The following is a 22,240-nucleotide window of genomic DNA, read 5'->3' on the forward strand; positions in this document are numbered from 1 at the left end:
TATTTACCAGTGTGTTGCTATTGTTATGCACTGTTGGTGTATTTATGTTATATTTGCACTAATTACAGGACAGTGTTGTGTGTGCATGTTTGAATTTAGAGATGCTGAAGTGCATGGTGCTTTTAAAGTGAAATGTGCAATATGAGTGTGCATAATGGATACATACAGTGCATCGGGAAAATATTCATAGCGCTTCACTTTTTCTACATTTTTTATATTACAGCCTTATTCCAAATTTTATTAAATCCATTTTTTCCCTCAAAATTCTGCACACAATACCCCATAATGACAATGTGAAAAAAGATTTTTTTGAATATGATGCCACAAGCTTGGCACACCTGTCTTTGGGAATGTTTGCCCATTCCTTTTTGCAGTACCTATCAAACTCTGATCAGGTTGGATGGAAAGCGACAGTGTACAGCCATTTTCAGATCTCTCCAGAGATGCTCAATAGGATTTAGGTCTGGGCTCTGGCTGGGCCACTCATAGACGTTCACCCAGTTGTTGTGAAACCACTCCATTGATATTTTGGTGGTGTGCATTTTCCTGCTGGAAGATGAACCTTCGTCCCAGTCTGAGGTCAAGAGCACTCTGAAGCAGGTTTTCATTCAGGATGTCTCTGTACATTGCGGCATTCATCTTTCCCTCTATCCTGACTAGTCTTCCAGTTCCTGCTGCTGAAAAACATCCCCACAGCATGATGCTGCCATCACCATGCTTCACTGTAGGGATGGTATTAACCTGGTGATGAGCGGTGCCTGGTTTTCTCCTAACGTAACGCCTGGGATTCACCTCAAAGAGTTCAATTTTAGTCTCATCAGACCAGAGAATTTTGTTTCTTATGATCTGAGAGTCCTTCAGATGCCTTTTGGCAAATTCCAGGCGGGGAGCGGCTTCCGTCTAGCCACTCTACCATACAGGCCTGATTGGTGGATTGCTGCACAGATGGTTGTCCTTCTGTAAGGTTCTCCTCTCTCTACAGAAGAACGCTGGAGCTCAGACAGAGTGACCAATCAGGTTATTGATCACCTCTCTTACTTAGGCCCTTCTCCCCCGATCGCACAGCTTAGATGGCCAGCCAGCTCTAGAAAAAGTCCTGGTGGTTCCAAACATCTTCCACTTATGGATGATGGAGGCCACTGTGCACATTGAAACTTTCAGAGCAGCAGAAATTTTTCAGTTTTATCAATTTATCAGGGGGGGGACGCAGTGGCGCAGTTATTAGTGCTGTCGCCTCACAGCAAGAAGGTCGCTGGTTCGAGCCTCGGCTGGATCAGCTGGCATTTCTGTGTGGAGTTTGCATGTTCTTCCTGCGTTTGCGTGGGTTTCCTCCGGGTGCTCTGGTTTCCCCCACAGTCCAAAGACATGCGGTACAGGTAAATTGGGAAGGCTAAAATGTCCGTAGTGTATGAGTGTGAATGAGTGCGTGTGGATGTTTCCCAGAGATGAGTTGCAGCTGGAAGGGCATCCGCTGCGTAAAACATATGCTGAATAGGTTGGCAGTTCATTCCGCTGTGGCAACCCCGGATTAATAAAGGGACTAAGCCGAAAAGAAAATTAATGAATGAATGAATCAATTTATCAGTTTTTCAGTGCTTCACTGTTGCTTCTCTGTCATTTTTGTAGCTTGACAGGTCACCATCTCCATTCAGTTTCATTGGATGGATTCACAGAATGAACACTATGTCTAATATCTCTGTATTAAACAAAAGAAATAATGGTCACATTTAACAATAATATCCTATTAGTTAATGTCAGCTTTTTAATAATATAAACTTTTGCAGCGCTTATTAATCACACTAATGCATTATTAAAATGTACTGTTAAATGGATGAACTCTGAACTATAAATGAACTAGTCCAAATCATTTGAAGTAGTCTTCTCAGTTGATAACCCTTCTTAAAATTGGAGCAGGCATGTTTCCTTCTTAGTCTATGGTGGTTACTATATTTAACTTTTTAAATCCCTTTCTTCCTCTCTCCTATTTTTCCTCTCTCTCAGTTCCGTCGTTCTCATCAGGATCTCTAAGGAATGACGGAATAAAGGCGGCTGATGTTCTAACAGTTTTAAGAGAGAAGGTTGCCTTTGTCTCAGGTGGGAAATATATAATTGCATTGTAAAGACACACACAGCTTTGTCTCATCACCCTTTTAAGCATGCACCCACACAGACTCATGGGTATTATCGCAATTAGGGCCATTGAAGTGCCCTGTAAAATTAGTAATGAAACACTTTTTTTTCAGGAGGAAGAGATAAGAGAGGGGGACCCATCCTCACCTTCCCTGCACGAAGTAATCATGACAGAATAAAGCAAGAAGACTTACGCAAATTGGTGACCTACCTCTCTACTGTGCCCAGGTTACAACATCCCAACATTTATTTGGCGTACTACACTTAAAGAGACCATATGATGCTGCTTGAAGTTTATATATATATATATATATATATATATATATATATATATATATATATATATATATAATGATGCTATACTGTATATTTATAAACTAAAAATTATAAGTAGTATTTTCACAGTATGACTGATAATATTTTTTCTTCAGGAGAAAGTTTGATTTGTTTTATTTTGGCTTAGATATAAAAAAACTAAATATATTGCTATATTTTTATAAACAAAAAAATTATATTATATAATATTAATATATTATAATAATACTTGTTATTTATTATTAATAATATTATTAATTACAAATAACAAATACTACCAATAATAATAATTATTATTATTACCAATTATTATTAATAACAATTTTAAATATTACTAATAATTAATATTATTACTTAATTATAGCAATAATAATATTATAATAATATTTTTAATCATCATAATACAATTTTTTATTATTATAAAATATGTGTTTTTGCAGTTAAAAATAAAACAAATAATTATTATTATTTATTGTTAATAATATTTATATTATTAATACTATTTATTTATAAATTATATTTATAATTAGATATTTATTTATATATATAAATTTATTATAATACTATATATTTATAAACTATAATACTATTAATAATATATGTTATTAATGCATTATAACAATACTATTGTTATTATTATTAACAATTCTTAATAATAATTATTATTATTACCATTTATTATTTATAAATAACAATTATAAAAAGTACTAATAATTAATATTATTACTTAATAATAATAATAACAACAATAATAATTAATAATACAGTTTGTTATTAATATTATTATTTACAAATTTATTTAGCAGTTACAAATAAATACAAGTAATAATAATTATTATTTATTATTAATAATATTTTTATATAAATACTATGTATTTATAAATTATATTATTATAAATATAAATATCTAATATTATAATATATATATATATATATATATATATATATATATATATATATATATATATATATATATATATATATATATATATTATAATATTAGATATTTATAAACTATAAATTAGTATTATATATTGTAATACGTTATAATACTACTAATTATTATTTATTATTAACATTATAAGAATTATTAATAATATTTCTAAGAATATTTATTGTTATTATAATTTATTATTAATAAATAACTATAAATAATACTAATAATTAAGATTATTACTTAATGATAATAACAACAATAATTTTAAGTAATAATAATAATAATATATATATTTTTTATTTTATTATAATTATTATTATAAAACAAAAAATATGTATTTTAGCAGTTAAAAACAAATACAAATTAAATTATTAATATTATTATTTATTGTATTACATTTTTTCAACTATTTTTATTATTTTTCAATTTTGTAATGTAAATGTATTTTTGGATATTTTAGAAATATGTCGCCACAACATGATTGCATTACAGCATTACAATTCACTGATACCTTGACTTCTTTCTTTGTATATGCCTTCAAATTGTGAAATAAGCATTTAGATAAGATCTCTAATATCTGGACTGTATTTATGCATTTCTGGCAGGTCTGGATCAGTCTTCTCTGTTAGATACAACACATCCCGTTTATAGCAGACTGTATGCGCTTTGTGCGTTTGCAGATCTTTTACATGCACAAACTGATATATTACACTGGAGGAAAAAGAAGCCATCACAAAGCACCACATGGCCTCTTTAAAATGTGCATTCAAAGCCATTCGTGCAGAAAAGTGTCTCTTTGACAGCCCTAGACTCTGTAAACAATTACTTAAAAGCCATATCAAAACAGCTCAAACTGCTTGCAGCACCATTAGACTTTATCAAAACGTAATTGTTCAATTTTGTGACATAAAGGATACGGATGCATTTAAAGCCAGTGGTTGCATCTATTTGATCTTTAAGGTATTCTGATGCAATGCGATGCAATTCTACACATATATATGACTTAATTAAATTCATAACTTTTCAAGCTTTATCAACTGTATTACAGATAGATTAGATCATGTTTTTCTAGATAAAGTTGTTGGTCTTCGTCTGACATTCTCGACCTCTGTTTCCTGTGCAGTGAGGATGTAAGTAAACGAGGGTTTACAGTGATTGTAGACATGCGTGGATCAAAGTGGGATCTAATCAAGCCGCTGCTGAAGACGCTACAGGAGTCATTTCCTGCTGAGATCTGTGTCGCTCTCATTATCAAACCAGACAACTTCTGGCAGAAGCAGAAGACCAACTTCGGCAGTGCCAAGTTCACCTTTGAGGTATAGACAGTACATTTTGTCTTATAAGAAATCTACAGAATTAAATATATATATATATATATATATATATATATATATATATATATATATATATATATATATATATATATATATATATAAAACATATACACTAACTGACAAAAGTCTTGTCGTCGATTCCAGTTGTAAGAGCAACAAATAATAGCTTGACTTCTAGTTAATCATTTGGAAAAGTGGCAGAAGATTTTTGTAATAAATCATCTGTTAAACTGCATCACAATCATCACAAATACTGCAGAAGAGCTTTTGGAACCCACATGGACCCAAGATTCTCAGAGAAATCAGTCAAGTTTGGTGAAGGAAAAAATCATGGTTTAGGGTTACATTCAGTATGGGGCGTGTGAGAGATCTGCAGAGTGGATGGCAACATCAACAACCTGATGTACCAAGACATTTGTGCTGCCCATTACAAACCACAGGAGAGGGCAAATTCTTTAGCAGGATAGCACAAAGAAGGTCAGGGTGTTCCTGGATTGGCCAGTCCAGTCACCAGACATGAACATTTTTAAGCAAGTCTGGGGTAAGATGAAGTAGGAGGCATTGAAGATGAATCTAAAGAATCTTGATGAGCTCTGGGAGTCCTGCAAGAACGCTTTCTTTGCCATTCCAGATTACTTTATTAATAAGTTATTTGAGTCATTGCAGAGATGTATGGATGCAGTATTCCAAGATCATGATTCACAATATTAATTCTGTTTCCACTGCACCATGACTTTATATTCTATACTGGACATTATTTCTGTTAAGTGACAAGACTTTTGTCTAAGCAAAGTCAGACCTTACTATACTAATTAAATAATTAAAAATCAAGGCATGATCATATTTTATTTTGGTAAAATAAGCGTAATCTAGAGGCCTTTGCCTTTCATATAAGCCACTTGTGATACCAAATGGTCAACTAGAAGTCAAGTTATTATTTATTGTTCACAAAACTTTTGTCAGGTAGTGTATACACCGTTGTGGTCACAATTATTTGCTTCTGTGAAATTTGTATTCTTTTTAAAATATTTCACAAGTGATGTTGGAAGGGGCAAGGAAATTTTAATTTTTTTTTTTCTGGAGAAAATCTTGTTTGTTTAGGTTGGCTTAAAATCAATTTTAAGACCAATATTATTAGCCCCTTTAAAATTTGAACAAACAATTGTTGTTTAATAACTTGCCTAATTGACCTAACTTGCCTAGTTAAGCCTTTAAATTGCACTTTAAGCTAAATACAAGTATCTAGTAACTAGTCAAATATTATGTACTGTCACCATGGCGAAGACAACAGAAATTAGTTCTTAAAACTATTTTAAATATATTGGGAAAAAATCTGCTCATCAAACAACACTTGGGAAATAATTTTGAAATAATTAATTTCACAAGAGGGTTAATAAAGAGGGTTAATGATAACACATACCTATTTTAATTCTGAGGTGGTCTCTTAATTTTTTCCAAATCCATATATACAGTACTTACCACTACTGTTTGAAAATTAGGGGTCAGTATAAATAAATGTATATTTTATATCCATAATTATATTTATATCATGTGACATAACACTGTCAGTTTGTATGTTAAATAAATCATTAATAACTCATCATTAGAACTTTTAAAACATTAGAACTTAAACCTATGCCTGATATATCATCCTTTCAAACGCAAAATTTTAGTTGTACAACTTTGCTTCTGCTGCATGAAACCAGAACATATTTTGTACAGTTCTTTAGACCAAGGAAAAGTCCAAGTGCGTGATATATTTTTTCTTTCCTTACCACAAAGGAAATGTCTGAATATGCTATGCTTTTAAAGGGACATTTCACCCAAAAATACAGAAATGTACTCACTAATTACTCACCCTCAAGGGTTCCAAACCTTTATGAGTTTCTTTATTCTGTAGAAAAAATAGTTTGCAAAAATCTCAAAGTTTCCCATAGTTTCCCATAGTTTGAAAAACAAATACTATGGAAGTCAATGGTTACATGTTTCCAGCTTTCTTCAAACTATCATTTCTGCTCAACAAAAGAAAAAAAATTAAGTGCAGTTTCATAAACTAATTTCGAGTGGAGCATGTGATATGATTGAGCACGTCTGGCCACTCATCTGTAATCAGTAATAATCCAATCAGAGTGATCCGAGTTTACTATAAATGAATCATTTTCTCCCTACTGCTCTATCTTCGTTTGGAAGAATCCTCCCTTCCACCCCATCTCCTCCTTTTCCTCCCTTTTCTTAAGGGGGAGCTCTCGAGACCTACCTGATCTCGGATCTCCTGATATGCTTATCGACCGGGCGGGAACCCTGGGCTCAAATATCTCCGAGCTCAGGGTTCTCTCCCGGGACAGCATGCCAAACCTGCTTTAAACGCCAAGCATATCTAAGTGGGAACTCTTAAAACAGGTTTTAAACAAGAGTGAATAAATGATGACCGAATTTTCAGTTTTGGGTGAACTGTGCCTTAAATGACTAAATCAAATTTAGGCAGAGCTCTAAAAATAAAGATTGTCCAATGACAAATGGGATGTCTGGTCACCCTACATTTATGACCTAACTCCAATAAAGAAAAATGAGTTAACACATTTACATGACCACATGCATCTTTGGTTATTATCCAAAAATGACTTTTATAAAAGGTTTAAACAGTTGTGTGGCCAGTGTGTGAATATAACCATCTTCTAATAGTAAAAATGTATTAATTTTATTTTTTATAATCACACTACATAAAAATAGTCTGCAGAAACACTTTGATTGACATTCTCCCTTTGTACGTGTCATCAGAGGGGGAAAGCCCTGGCCATTAGCGCTAATAACTTCACAGGAAGTTAGTTTAGTTTTTGAATCTGCCACTATGCTGACACACAGGCATTTGTGGCTCCACCCTCTTTTCAAAAGAGCACAATCTCATTTGAATTTAAAGCAACATTCAGCAAAATGGCTTAATAGACCCTTTTCACAGTGACGTCACTTCACTTCTCCCTATCGGCAACACAGTGTATTTTTAGTTCCGGTTTACCTTTTAATGAATGGGAGATTTCTCTGGAAAATTTACAAATAAAAATACTAACATTGCACGATCTGATTTAAGAGTATTGCAGTATTGCGCATGTGTCCAAATGTTTCTCTTTCAATACTGAGCTGCCTTCTGAGTTTGAAAATGATTTTTCAAAGTTATTAAGAATAGGAATAAACTATTGTTTATTAAGGAAAGCATATGTTTGCAACTTTTTCACTTATTAATTCTGTTTATTTCCTCGAAAATGGATTTATTTTTACTTTAATGCTGCTCTGAATATAAATTTATATTTTCTGTTATATGTAAACATTCCAGCATGAGTAAAATTCTTTATTAAATCTTCTTATATTCCCTCATCTGGTATGTCTATATTATTTACTGATCTATTAATGTTTTGTTCAGTTTCTCCATTTGAATGAATAAATGTTGTCCAACCACCACCTTTTGGGTGGATTTAATTTGATATCTACTACCTTTTAATTAATAATGTTACAAATAAATTCATAATCTAATAATTCTGAATTATAATGCAGTTCTCTTGGTGTTATTTTTGCAATTGTACATTTTTATAATGATTTCGTTTGATTATTAAGTCACATACATCTATTTCATTTTGTTTGAATATTAAATAGACATAAATGTTTTATGTTCATCAACAATATACCTACTGTATATAGAAATAAAATGTCAGAACACTGAGAATGTGAATAGTATGAATGGTCATATAAATTTTATTTATTTCTTATTCTTCTGGACATAAAACAATAATAAAAACTAATTTGTGATAAAATAAATGTTCAGCACTCGTGTAAACACCTGAAATATTTTTTGAAAAATGCTGACAAGTCCATTTCAACTTCATCTGCAGTAAAGACAGCAACACAAAGCAATTCACTCTGTTTAAAGTCCCATTGTCTTGGTTCAAGCTGAAATCTGGATGATCAGTAAGTTTTTTTTATTTTTTTTAGATGTCAGATGTCTCACCTTGAATAAAGGCAACAGAAAACAGCCGTAGTCACAGTCTAACCGTATCTGTAGTAAATATACAGCTGACTGGGTGAGTTCTCTATGGGGAGTTCTGTGTAAGCAGAAGTAACGATACACTGCGTGGAGTGAAACCGGACATTGCGTGATGTCATGTGAAAAGGGTCTATTATAGGATCAAAGCCTAAAAGGGGCAGTTATAAAACATAATTTGTGTGGTATTTTGTGCTGAAACCTCACATACACACTCTAGAGACATCAGAGACTTATTACATCTTGTAAAAAGGGGCATAATAGATCTCCTTTAAGCATAATCAGATTAATAATGTGCATGTATACGCTCTTAATCTTTCTGAATTCATTTAGCAAACATATCAGTCATGAGACAATTGAATATTATTCCTCGTGTACTTTTGAAACTTTTTTTTCATGAGATTTGATCATTTTTTCTTCTCTTAGACTAGTATGGTTTCAGTGGAAGGTCTGACTAAGCTGGTTGACCCGTCCCAGCTGACCGGGGATCTGGAGGGAACACTGGAGTATGATCATGTGGAATGGACTGAGCTCCGCGTTTCTCTTGAGGAGTTTACCGGAGGTGCTCTGCATCTCCTGTCCCGGCTGGAGGAGCTCCAGGAGGTGCTGTCCCGACAAGAGCTGGCAAGCAGCGCTGAGGAGGCCCGCAAACTGCTGGAGGATCACGCACGGCTGAGGAAGACCATGGCGAAGGCACCTGTGGATGAGTTGGACCAGGAAGGACATCGTCTCCTTCAGAAGATTAGGGATGGGGGTGATGGAAGGCTCTCCGGTGGGGCAGATTTCCAGAGTTTGGTACCGAAGATTTCTGCCCTGCTGGATAAACTTCAAGTTACGCGGCAGCACCTTCTACAAGGCTGGCACAACCGCAAGCAACAGCTGGACCAGTGCTTTCAGCTACGACTGTATGAGCAGGATGCAGAAAAGGTTAGAGGGCAGGAGGAGAGAGGTGTGATATTGACCTTATTCTTCAATGTGGAGGTGCGCTTGTTTTTTTTTGCGATTGTTTTAGAATTTCCGATTCAGTTGCCTATGGGAGAAATGACTAGGAATAATAAACGGCAGAAAACGGTCAAACTACTTGCATGACTATACAGACAAAATCAAATAATATAATAAGAAAATATCAGTTGATAATATCAGTCATACAAATGAGTTTAAATGAGTTCATATTAAATAAATTAATAAATAAAAAAATATAAATTATTATTATTTCATGGCGGTTCATTCCGCTGTAGCGACCCCTGATAAATCAGGTAAATGATTGAATAAATTATTATTGTTATTTAATTTTTAGTTTAATATTAAACAACAATAATTTATTTACTGTTAAATGACTAAATAAATAATAATAATACAATTTAATTAATAATATAATATTAAAATAGTAATAATAATATTAATAATAATAATAAATAGTAGAAGTATTGTTATTACTATTTTATTATTACATTATTAGTTAATAATAATAATATAATAATTATTATTTAATTAATAGTGTAATATTAAAATAGTATTAATAATAATAAAATAATAATAATAATTATTATTATTATAAATCATCAAAGATATATTTTAATATAGTTATATTTTTACAGTTGTTCGTAAAAATAAAATTATTATTCTTATTATTTTTTAAAGAATTAATTTTTTTTTTTAAAAAGTATCCATTAAATTGAAAAACAATTGTTATTAAAGAGCCCGTATTCATTAAAAAATGTCAAATTTTGGTTTTGGGGGTCTCCAGCAGCAGTCTAATACGCATGCAAGGTCAAAAAACACTTTCATTGTCTTATAATATGCATTTTTTTACCTAATTATCCCAAGAGCTGCCACATGATTTATCCAATGATTCATTTGTTCCCAAACCCCTCCTTAGCGTGAGGCTAATCTGCGCTGATTAGTCTGATGACCCAGTCTGTTGTGATTGGTCGACTGTGTTTAGCGTGAGACAGAGAGAAATGCCCACCACGGCTTATCAACATTGTTGAAGTAGTCAGAGTGCAGAGTGTATGTGTGAGCCCAATGCAAGAGTACATTAAAGCAATGCAGTTAAACAAGTAAAAACAGTGATGCATGTTCAGTATTAATCCACACAGCGGCAAAAGCTGAACTATTTTGAAATTTGACCACCACACGTGTGTAGGAACGTGAGCATTTAAATGCTTAAACAAAGCGGCACGCATCACGTTTTCAACGTGGTTTTAGACACGATCTGAGAATATAAAGAGTTAACCAGATACAGTACAAGCAGTAACAAGTAACAAAACACAATTAATACATAATTTGCAACCTCTTTTTCTTTCTATAGTGTTTATGGGCGGTGTTGGGGGTTAAATTTTCCCGGGTCTGCTCACGCAACAAATGGGCGGGACTTAAGTTCTGTATCGACATCACATCGACTCGGCTAAAGACTTGTTATCGCGGCGATTCATTCGAACCACTATGAGTCGACTCTTTTATAGATGAATCAATAGTTTGAAACACTATGCACTTTCAGATTTAAGCCTTAGCTGTATATTTCACTTCACCTAGAGCTGTGTTACACTGCATGGAAGGTAATTAAAAAAAAAACCCATAATAGGGGCTCTTTAATATTACAGTTATTATTAATAATAATCAAAACATTATTATTTAATAATTATTATAATGAAACTACAGTACTGTTTATTTATAGATTTCCTAAAGTCTTTGCTTTCAGAAAATAAATCATAGAGATTTTATGTAGGTGTAAAACCAGAGAATGACAGAATTATAGAAATAAGTCCCAATTGGTTTAATGGAACTCAATTGTTCCTTTATTCATTTGCAGTTAAATATTGACCGATATCTCCCTGTATATACAGTATATTGCACAGGTAAACAAAATTTTTTTCAAACTCCAGCTCTAGCATATTTCCATCATCTAATGGCAATAGAGTAACATGGCTGAAGGTCATATGAAAGTGTAAATAATGAATGATCTGAACGATAATAGCGTGTTCACTCTACTCCCTTCTGTGGCCTGCTGTCAGCAGGAGGCCGTGTGCTGCGTTTAAGCCCAAACGGAGAGCAGTCTCACACTCCCCGGTCCTGCTGACTGAGCCCATCTGTGCTCCACCAGAGCCAGAACACTAAGGGCTATTGCCTGTACAACAGCCAAAGAGAAAAGCTGTGTATATAAAGGTTCACGTGTAGATCACTTGAACACTAACAGGGAGTTTAATCACCCAGAGCCCTACAACGACTGTTAAGCAAATTTGCCTGGTCCTTTGTAAATATTTATGTGACATGACTGGTCCGGTATGGTCATCTGTATCCTGTGGTCATCATGTTTTTTTTTTGTTGACTAAACTGAGTGTTTTCTTCTTTCTGTCTCTTTCTGTAGATGTTTGAATGGATCGGACACAATAAAGAGCTGTTTCTTCAGACACACACAGATATTGGCGTAAGCTACCAGCATGCAGCGGATCTACAGACCCAGCATGACCACTTCGCTATGAACTCAATGGTAGGATGAACTGCAATTTTAGTATTATATTATTATTATTATTAGGTTCTCATTTAGAGATTTGGCTTGTTTCTAGTCCAAATATCTCAAAAAAATCTTGACTCAAGAATCATTTTCTAAACATTAGTGTTTCCTCTAGGATTTTTTCCAGCTGTGGCAGCAGATTCTGCTGGGCCTTTTACACAGATCTACCATCTACCTGTGGCGTTATTTTATTGACAAATGTCATGAGCGCACTATTACAAGTCGAGATCGCATTCATGTAATACGAGCATGTGAATCTCTGTGCTCGAGCACCGGTATCCTCTTTTCATGCACAAAACTTATTGCACGCCCTCAAATATACTCAAGTGCAGATTTTCTTGTGCTCTCTCAAATAAACGCTGCTGAAGTGCGAATTAGTGCGTTTATGTAACGAGTATGTCTCCAACATTTATTAGATTTGCTAGGAATATTTGTGAATGTCTCCAATAGACCTACAGAGCGGCATTAATACGCCCTGAAGTAAAGTGAAACGATAAAGTTATAGTATGTAGAAACAAGATAAAGTCATAGTATGTAGTACCTTTACCTATAAATAAAATATAATTATGGAAACTGAGTTCGTCATAACTGAAAGCTACGTTGTGTTTGCTGACCTCACGCATCACGCACCTGTCAGTCAGTCAGTCAGTCATTCAGTCAGTCAGTTAGTCAGTCAGCATGTCACCTTAAATGGTTAAACAAATAACGCACAGCACTACTATGATTACAGAAAAGTTTGCGCTGTTATAATTTAATACGTTTTGGTGCGATTATAACCCGCTATTAAAAAAATGACTGAATGTTTTGAATAAGAAGCTGTAATGTAGCCGTAGCAGGATAAATTTTGATGTGGCACCCCGCCATAGAAGAATGAATGTAGCAGAAACCATGCATTAAAAATATTGTTTTGTGTTCAGAAAAAATAATCCCAAATTAAGTGGGTTGTTCTTTAAAATAGCTAGTTTGCCAGTGGTGTAATGAGCTTGTTGACACATTATATCATCATGATATCATTGCCTTAAGTGATTTTCTGAAGATAAATAGCAAAATATATTACAAATGGAATAACTACAGCCGTCACGATCGTCGACCTCATATGAAGAGATCATGATGATGTGTGCAGGGGTTGTAGCAGTGTCCCATTTCTTAGGGGTAAATTTGAAGCCCTTCCTCTTCAATTACTATTTCAAGGGCCAAGGGGAGGAGGTAGGGGTACAAAAAAGAATTGGGATTGGGCCTAAGTAAAAAAATTCTTTTTGCAGTGTGGTGCTTTATACTTAAACTTGAATTTTCATCTTCTTGTTGCTAATACACACTTCTCTGTTTTTTCAGAATGCATATGTGAATATTTCGCGTATTGTCTCAGTGGCGACGCGGCTCTGTGAGGCCGGTCATTACGCTGCCGCTCAGATACAGCAGATCTCTGGGCAGTTGGATCATGACTGGAAGAGCTTTGCCTCGGGGCTGGAGGAGCGCAGTGCCATCTTGGCCATGTCCTCAGTGTTTCACCAGAAATCTGAACAGGTAATAACTGAGCTGTTTGCTTATTGCTGGCATACATTCATCACAACTGATTGGTCTAGGAGTAGGGATGGGTATCAGTATCGGTACTACATTATAAAATACGAAAGTATTGATAAGCTCTGATGTTAACGGTCCTGCTATTGGTACTGGAGAATTATTGCTGAATAAAAATTACTTACAGTAGCATAATCTAACTGACCAACCTTTTCTAATCTGCGATATTTGATATTCGTCTGCACAGTTGACAATCTCACATGAGAAATGCTCGTGTTTCCGGCAAGCGCATCAAGTATAAAAGCCTTCACAGTTCTCAGCTGTGGTGTGTAATCAGCGGAGGCTCGCAATAAGCGCACATACATAGCTCGCGACACAGACTTGCGCTAACACAGCTCGTAAGCTTGCAGAGTGAAGCAAACGAGTTGTATTTCCCGAGTGGACAGCAACAATGCCCGTTGCAACAAACGCAACCAGTTGTTTTCTAGTATAAGCGGAAACGCAAGCAATCTGACTAAGTGAAAGTATCTTTTTAAAGTGCATTAACTGCAGAAATACAAATGAAAAGTTTTTGACTGCCTGGTAAACTTACATCATCCACATCGTTATGCCAGCAGTCAGTCATCTGAATTAGTATAATATTAATAGTTTAATAAACACACACATTTGCTTACAATGAAAACAGTATTTTTGCAGTAGCCTAAATAAATCTTAAACATTAAAAATACTTTTACATCAGCTGTATTTACAAATATAGCCTATGAATAGCCTAATAATAAACTATGCTTATTAAGAAATTATAAATAAACAGCTTATTTTTACATTGCAAGACGCTCCAAAACTGTAATAAAACACAGTTCATTTCCAAAACAACGATAACTCATTTATATGAATGTGTTAATATAAAAAAATCATAAACATTATCTCATTTAACTGCATTTTGCAACTCAAAGAGGGTATTTTCAACTGCAGGGAGCAAAATAAACCAAGAAATAATCTGACTTCTGCCAGAAAAGGCAAACAGGTTGATTTTTCTCCAGAAGAATGGTTAAAACTGAGAGTCATTTTCCTTCAACCCATTGTACATTCTTTTACAGGATAAATTTATTTATTTGTTTTACAATTTTTGGTTCTGTTTTATTTTACATAAAAAACTTAATAATAAAATAAAGTGTTTTTTAATTCTGTTAATTCTATTTATAAAAAACACTACAAAAAGTACTTGTAAGTAGGGCCTGATGGAATCTGCGGACATTTTTTGCTATTTCTATGCAGAATTTTGTTTAAAATCTGTGGATTTATGTGGAATGATTTTGGGAGTATCATAACTAAAACCTTAATATATGAACTAAAAAGTAATACCTTTTTAACTTGTATTTAATGTTTACAAATGCAAATCCAATTAGGTCCACTTAATTTGTTAAACAAAACAAGTCTTCTATATAATATATATACTAGAAGACAGAAAATATTACTTTACAAACTGTATTGTAAATAAATTATATGAACATTTTCATATTAGTCAATAATACCACTGAAATTAATTAAAAAACTGGATAAATATAAATTTACACACATTTACACAAGTAAATTAACAGAATCAATGATGAGCTAAAAATCGGAATTCTGCACAGATTCCGAGTGGGCCTACCGATAAGAGAACCGTTAAAGTACCGAACCAATAAGTGATTTCAATAAAAGTAATAATACCGTTAAAACCTTAACAATACCTATCCCTGTCTTGGGAGTGGTAGCTCCTTTGTATGTTTCCAGTACAGCAAAACCAAAACTAAAATTGCTTATTGTTTTTATTAAAGCAGTCATGAACTGCCTTTTCATTTTGCAGTGTTCTCTAAGGTCCATTTGCAATGTTATCAAGATTTTTACATAGAAAACATAGTTTGGAATTACTAGACTATTGTAGGCTTGTTTTGACCCTCTTATTGGCGGGTTTAAATATTTTAGACACAGAAGTAAATGCCCACTGGTGTAATTGGCTAACAGCTTTGAATCATTTGAACTCTAAAGTTGGAAAGGACAGTTGATGCAATCCTCTGTATGTTTGTTTGACAGCCTGCATCCCTAAAGGCATAGTTCGCCCAAAAATTAAAATCAACTCACTGTTTACTGCACATGAAGTGCTTCCAAACCTTTAAGAGTTTCTTCATTCTATTGAACACTAAAAATGATATTTGGAAGAAAGCTAAAAACCTGTAACTACTGGCTTCCAATGTGCAAATACTAAGGAAGTCAGTTGTTACAGGTTTTTAGCTTTCTTCCAAATATCTTCTTTTGCGTTCAACAGAATTAAGTAAGTCTAATAGGTTTGGAACAAGTAAAGGGTGAGTAAATGATGACTGAATTTTCAGTTTTAGGTGAACTTTCCTTTTAATTTCCCATTCAAGATGTACAGTAGGTGACATTTTTCTTCAGCAGAACAGTAAAGAAGATTTTTAGGTGAAACCGTTATGCTCTCCTACCCATATAATGGAAGTCAGTGGGTGCCATCACAAAAAAGCATATTCAAAACAAATCATAATTACTACCCGTGGATCCTGATGATGCACTGAGGACTTAGAATTGAAATGATCGCTTGGTGCAGCAGACTGAAAATTATTGACTTCTTTATTACCTGTTATGCACAGTCTGGGTTTTTTACGGGTGCATCGTTTACTCTGTGGTAAATAAACCCAAGTGTGTTGGCTCGTGATTTTGAGCCAATACGTCATGCGATGAGACTTTCATAGTGCATCTTTCAGTCTGGGACACTGACTTCTGTTATGTGGATACCAGAAAACAACGGGTCCAGCAAAAAATCATGTTTACTGTTTTACTGTATCTACATCTTAGATGGCTTGAGGGTGAGTAAAGTAACAGGGCATGTTCACTTTTGGGGAAACTATCCCTTCAATAGATGGACGCTGCTGTGATTAATTTTAAAAATAGATAAACACTCGGTAGACACTAAGTACATATCCAATCTGTTATAACAGTCAAAGATCGTAGACATTCGTAGACACTTAGACATTACTGTCAGATCCAATAAAGTCAGCACAGCATCTCCTTTTAGTTGCAGTTATTATGAAAATTGAATCATTGTAAAACTAGCGAGTAGTAAGGACGTAACAATAAGCAAGATTTCTTTTGTGACAGGTGGTCGTTATAATTATGGTGGCTTGAGAAAGCCGACATACTGTTATACTACATAAACTTACTATTCTACCGTCGTCTTCTTCTTCTTCATCTTCCTAGACTAAATTCTAAATGCATCTCCTTCTAGACTGTTCATACCACAACCACCAAACTAACACCAAACCTCCAAACTGGTCTGACTCTCTCTATGTCTTTTCCAACTGAGCCGACTTTCGGTTTTCCAAAAACTGACCCAGAAAATTCTGAAAAGTCCCATTGACTTAACATTGACCAAACTTTGTGTGCTCATAACTTTATGCCAGATGGTCATACAGACTTAAGTTTGGGGTCATTTAACTCAGACTACCAATCTGCCAATCACTGATGACCTTTCAACTTACTAGCCACACCCTAGCAACCACGTACGGCACCCTAGCAACTGTCCCATAGACCTCCATTGTAAAAAAACTGCTATTGACTTTACATTGGACATACTAACAACATACCAATCCATACTAGCGATATACTAACAACGAACTAACAACATACTAATCCATACTAGCGATATACTAACAACGAACTAACGACATACTAATCCACACTAGCGATATACTAACGTGATATTTTATGTTAGCAACTGCTTAGCAACCACTCATAACACCTGAGCAACATCCTAGCAATACCTTAGCAACCGCTAAGAACACCTTAGCAGCCGCCTAGCAACACCTTAATAACTACCTAGAACAACCTAGCAACCACTATGAACACCTTAGCAATGGCCTAGCAACACCTACGTAACCACCTAGAACACCCTAGCACCCACTAAGAACACCTTAGCAACGGCCTAGCAACACCTTAGTTACCACCTAGAACATCATAGCAAAACTTTAGCAATCACTAAGAACACCTTAGAAATAGCCTAGCAACATCTTAGTAACCACCTAAAACACCCTAGCACCCACCTAGAAAACCTTAGCAACGGCCTAGCAACACCTAAGTTACCACCTATAACACTCTAGCAACACCTTAGAAATTGCTAAGAACACCTTAGCAACCGCCTAGCAACACCTTAGTAACCACCTTGAACACCCTAGCAATGCCTTAGTAACCATTTAGAACACCATAGCAACCACCTAGCAACACCTTAGCAACTGCCTAGCAACAACTCAGAACACCCTAGCAACCACCTAGCAACACCTTTGCAACCAGTCGAAACACCTTAGCAACATGCCATAGCAACCACTCAGAACACTCTAGCAACCGCCTAGCAACACCTCAGCAACTACCTAGAACACCCTAGCAATGCCTTAGTAACCATTTAGAACACCATAGCAACCACCTAGCAACACCTTAGCAACTGCCTAGCAACAACTCAGAACACCCTAGCAACCACCTAGCAACACCTTTGCAACCAGTCGGAACACCTTAGCAACATGCCATAGCAACCACTCAGAACACTCTAGCAACCGCCTAGCAACACCTCAGCAACTACCTAGAACACCCTAGCAATACCTTAGCAACCACTCAGAACAACCTAGCAACCTCCTATTAATTTTTTTAAAATAATTTGCTATTTCCTCTTTGTGCGACCGCGCTTCAGACTCCCCCGTCAGCCTCAGTCTATATTAATAACTTCTTTGTCTAAATGTGCACACATAGCTTCTTTGATTCCTTTGATTTATGACCCCAATTTGTCTGATCCTCAGCAACTCTGTTTAATTGTGTCTGGGCTTGTTTTTAATGAGTGTGTACAACTGCGCACCTTTCTGTCCTCTCTGCTTTATTACATGGACCGTTTATGCAGTAATGTTGAAGGGGTTTTTCTCTCTTCCTAGTTTCTGTCCAGCATGGAGGGATGGGTGAAGTCGTGTGGTGAAGTTGGATTGCCGACTGTGACACAAGAACTTGAGATGGCCATTCATAACCACCAGAATCTGTACGAGCAGGTCACCACAGCATATACAGAGGTGAGCTGCTCTTTTTAGTGGACTTTTAAATGGCCTGTTTGTGGGCAATGCTTCCCGGTGATGTATGGTTGTGGGCTGTGGTGGTTTTATATCTTTTAAAACGGTTAGTGCAGATGCTCTAAGGCCCATTCAGACCAAGAACAATAACTATAACAATAAAGATGTAGGTTAAAAAATCATTCTGAATTTGTAAGAATGCCAGTACAACGGCTGTAATGATAACAGCATGTAACAGTATCATTGGAGTCACGGTCAGACCTTTTTTAGCTGATAATAATATTAACGGCCAAGAATTCAGACTAATTTACAGGGCTTCATCATTTATGGAAGCAAACTGAAAAACTGCAATACATATGCTTATAATATAATATAACAGCACATTATTGCTTGTTTGTGCTCTTTGTTGTTAGCATGAATGAGACTTGAGCACAGATTTGCTTAATTTTTACATTATTTCACATTATTTCACATTATTTACAGTATCATTAAGTAACAAATTTTGTTAAAGCCTATATACTTTTAATTAAAATGATATTTGAATTTTAAATATGTAAAAACAAAAAAATGTATATATAAATATATATATTTTAGATCATTTTATGTGTTTTACATTATTTACAGTATCTTTGTTAAAGCCTGTATACTTTTAATTAAATTTATATTTGATTTAAAAATTTGTAAAAAATAAAATATTTTAGATTATTTTATGTGTTTTACATTATTTACAGTATCATGTAACACATTTTGTTAAAGCATATATAATTTTAATTAAAATTACTTTTAATTTGAATTTTTAATTGATTCTAATATGACTTAATTTTTACATTATTTACATATTTTACATTATTTATGTATTATGTAACAAATAATATATAACAATTATGTAACAAATTTTGTTAAAGCCTGTATACTTTTAATTAAATTTACTTTTAATTCTGATTTAAAAATTTGTTTTATTTTTTTAATAATTTTACATTATTTTATGTATTTTACATTATTTAGTTTCATTATGTAACAAATTTTGTTGAAGCCTATATAATTTTAATTAAAATTACTTTACATTTTTTAAAATTATTTTACGTTATTTTACATATTAAAATTTTTTACAGTTTCATCATTCATTCATACATTTTCTTTTCGACTTAGTCCCTTTATTAATCTGTGGTCGCCATAGCGGAATGAACCGCCAACTTATCCAGCATATGTTTTACGCAGCGGATGCCCTTCCGGCTGCAACCCAGCACTGGGAAACATCCATACACTCTCATTTACACTTATTCACTACAGTCAATTTAGCTTACCCAATTCACCTATAGAGCATGCTTTTGGACTTGTGGGGGAAACTGGACCACCCGCAGGAAACCCACGCCAACATGGGGAGAACATGCAAACTCCACACAGAAATGCCAACTGACCCAGCCAAGGCTCGAACCAGCGACCTTCTTGCTGTGAGCCACCATGTCGCCAAATTTGGTTAAAGTCTATGTACTTTTCATTAAAATTGTGTTTAATTTTATTATTTAGATTCAAGGTGAACTAAGTCAATTTTAAAATATTAGTTAGAAATATTTATTAAAATATATAACTTTTTTTAGCTAAACATTTATCTTGAGAACACCAAAAAATATTTTAATTAACAAAAAATAATTCATGTGGAAATTTGCGCAGTGTAAAGGGCACCTATTTTACCCCTTTTTAAAAGATTTAATATAAGACTTTTGTGTCTCCAGAATGTTTCTGAAAAGTTTCAGCTCAAAATACCTATCAGATTATTATTATTATACCTTTATTATACATAATCTGTGAAATTTGAGCTGTTAAGACACTGTAGCTGCTTTTGTTTCCTGTGCCTTTAATGCAAATGAGCTATTTCTTCCCACCTACCGTTCTCACGTTCATGTCAGAGCCGTAGCCTTAACGTAGATAAGCAGCACAGTGACAGACAAGAATGAAGCAGATCTCCCTTACCAAAATAAGAACTTTCCTAACTGTTAGTTGATATATTTGTCGTGGAGTTAATTCAAGCCTTTCTACAACGATGAGTCACACACAATGCCGTTATAAAGTTCAGACACACACACACGTTTAGTTTTGCACTGTTTTTGCAAGGTAAATGTGACAGGATACACATTAATATCCACTGCTGCATGGACATTCGTAATGTTAATGTATAAAATAAACCTGATTTAAGTCCACAAAGCAGGATTGAATCGTCTTCTTTTAAAATTGTACTGACACTATGTGGCTGAGGTGATGAATTACAGCGATATTTAAAAACATTTAAACTTTTAAAAATCGTTCTTGATCACATTTGATGATGATTGATGATCACAGACAGCTGAACAGATCTTTTAATCCTAGTTGCTTTGTGCACATTCTGTCTTGTGGATATGATTATACAGGTTAATTCATTCGGTGGGCGGGGAACTCCTTTGTCATGTTGCAGTGGGCCTCAAAATCACTGGGATTTGCATCTTATTTTAACGACAGGAAATTTAAAAAAAGAGACTAATTGTGTTTCTATCACTCCAATATGACTGTGGACACACTATTCCTACACACAGTTCTGTCCAAACAGCTTCCAGAAGTAGATTTTTATCATAGGTGCACTTTATTTTGTATGTAATCTACTCATATGAATACTTAAATTCACATTGAAGTCATAAGCATACGTTGCTTTGTATGAAAGTGTCTGCTAGATCAGTGTTTCTCAACCACGTTCCTGGAGAACCACCAACACTGCATGTTTTGGATGTCTCCTGGATGTCTTTCAGTCTCTGCTAATGAGCTGATAATCTGAATCAGGTGTGTTTGGTTAAGAAAACATGGAAAATGTGCAGAGCTGGTGGTTCTCCAGGAACGTGGTTGAGAAACACTGTGCTAGATGACTGGATATTTTGGAATGTTGGAAATTAGTAGCCATTCACATCCATAGTATTTAATAAATACTATGGAATGTCAGCGCTTCCTGGTTTCAAACATTTTTCTGAAAATTTTATTGCTCAACAGAAGCAATAAAATACTCAAACAGGTTGAGGGCGAGTAGATGATGTAAAATACTATCCACCACAATCTAATGGATGTGTTACTTTTGTAATTATAGGTTAGTCAGAAAGGAAAGACCCTGCTGGATGTGTTACAAAGGCCTCCGCCTCCGGCTGACTCTGGCTCTCTGACGGCGGGGGCTGACTACAGTCAGGCAGTAAGGGGGGTTCTGGAGGTCGTCCATGAGGTCGTTCATCAGTATCGCAGACTTGAGGGTCTTCTACAACACCACAAGCTCCGGCTGCACCAGAGACTTCAGCTGTGTGTGTTTCAACAAGATGTTCAGCAGGTAGATCATACATATGCACACGCACACAC

At 34.6% G+C, this 22,240-nt stretch overlaps 1 protein-coding gene across 1 annotated transcript in view; it reads left to right on the top strand.

Annotated features, from left to right (window-relative positions):
* The window catches only part of kalrnb (kalirin RhoGEF kinase b), a 219,685-nt gene that overhangs the window by 26,181 nt on the left and 171,264 nt on the right, over nucleotides 1–22,240 (top strand). Inside the window, 8 exon segments of the mRNA XM_056459523.1 lie at nucleotides 2,002–2,094; nucleotides 2,244–2,358; nucleotides 4,506–4,698; nucleotides 9,173–9,673; nucleotides 12,114–12,236; nucleotides 13,593–13,784; nucleotides 18,746–18,877; nucleotides 21,981–22,211. Coding sequence (XP_056315498.1) covers nucleotides 2,002–2,094; nucleotides 2,244–2,358; nucleotides 4,506–4,698; nucleotides 9,173–9,673; nucleotides 12,114–12,236; nucleotides 13,593–13,784; nucleotides 18,746–18,877; nucleotides 21,981–22,211 — 1,580 coding nt within the window.

The sequence above is a fragment of the Danio aesculapii genome, chromosome 6, assembly GCF_903798145.1.
Source record: "Danio aesculapii chromosome 6, fDanAes4.1, whole genome shotgun sequence".
Taxonomy (NCBI): Eukaryota; Metazoa; Chordata; class Actinopteri; order Cypriniformes; family Danionidae; genus Danio; species Danio aesculapii.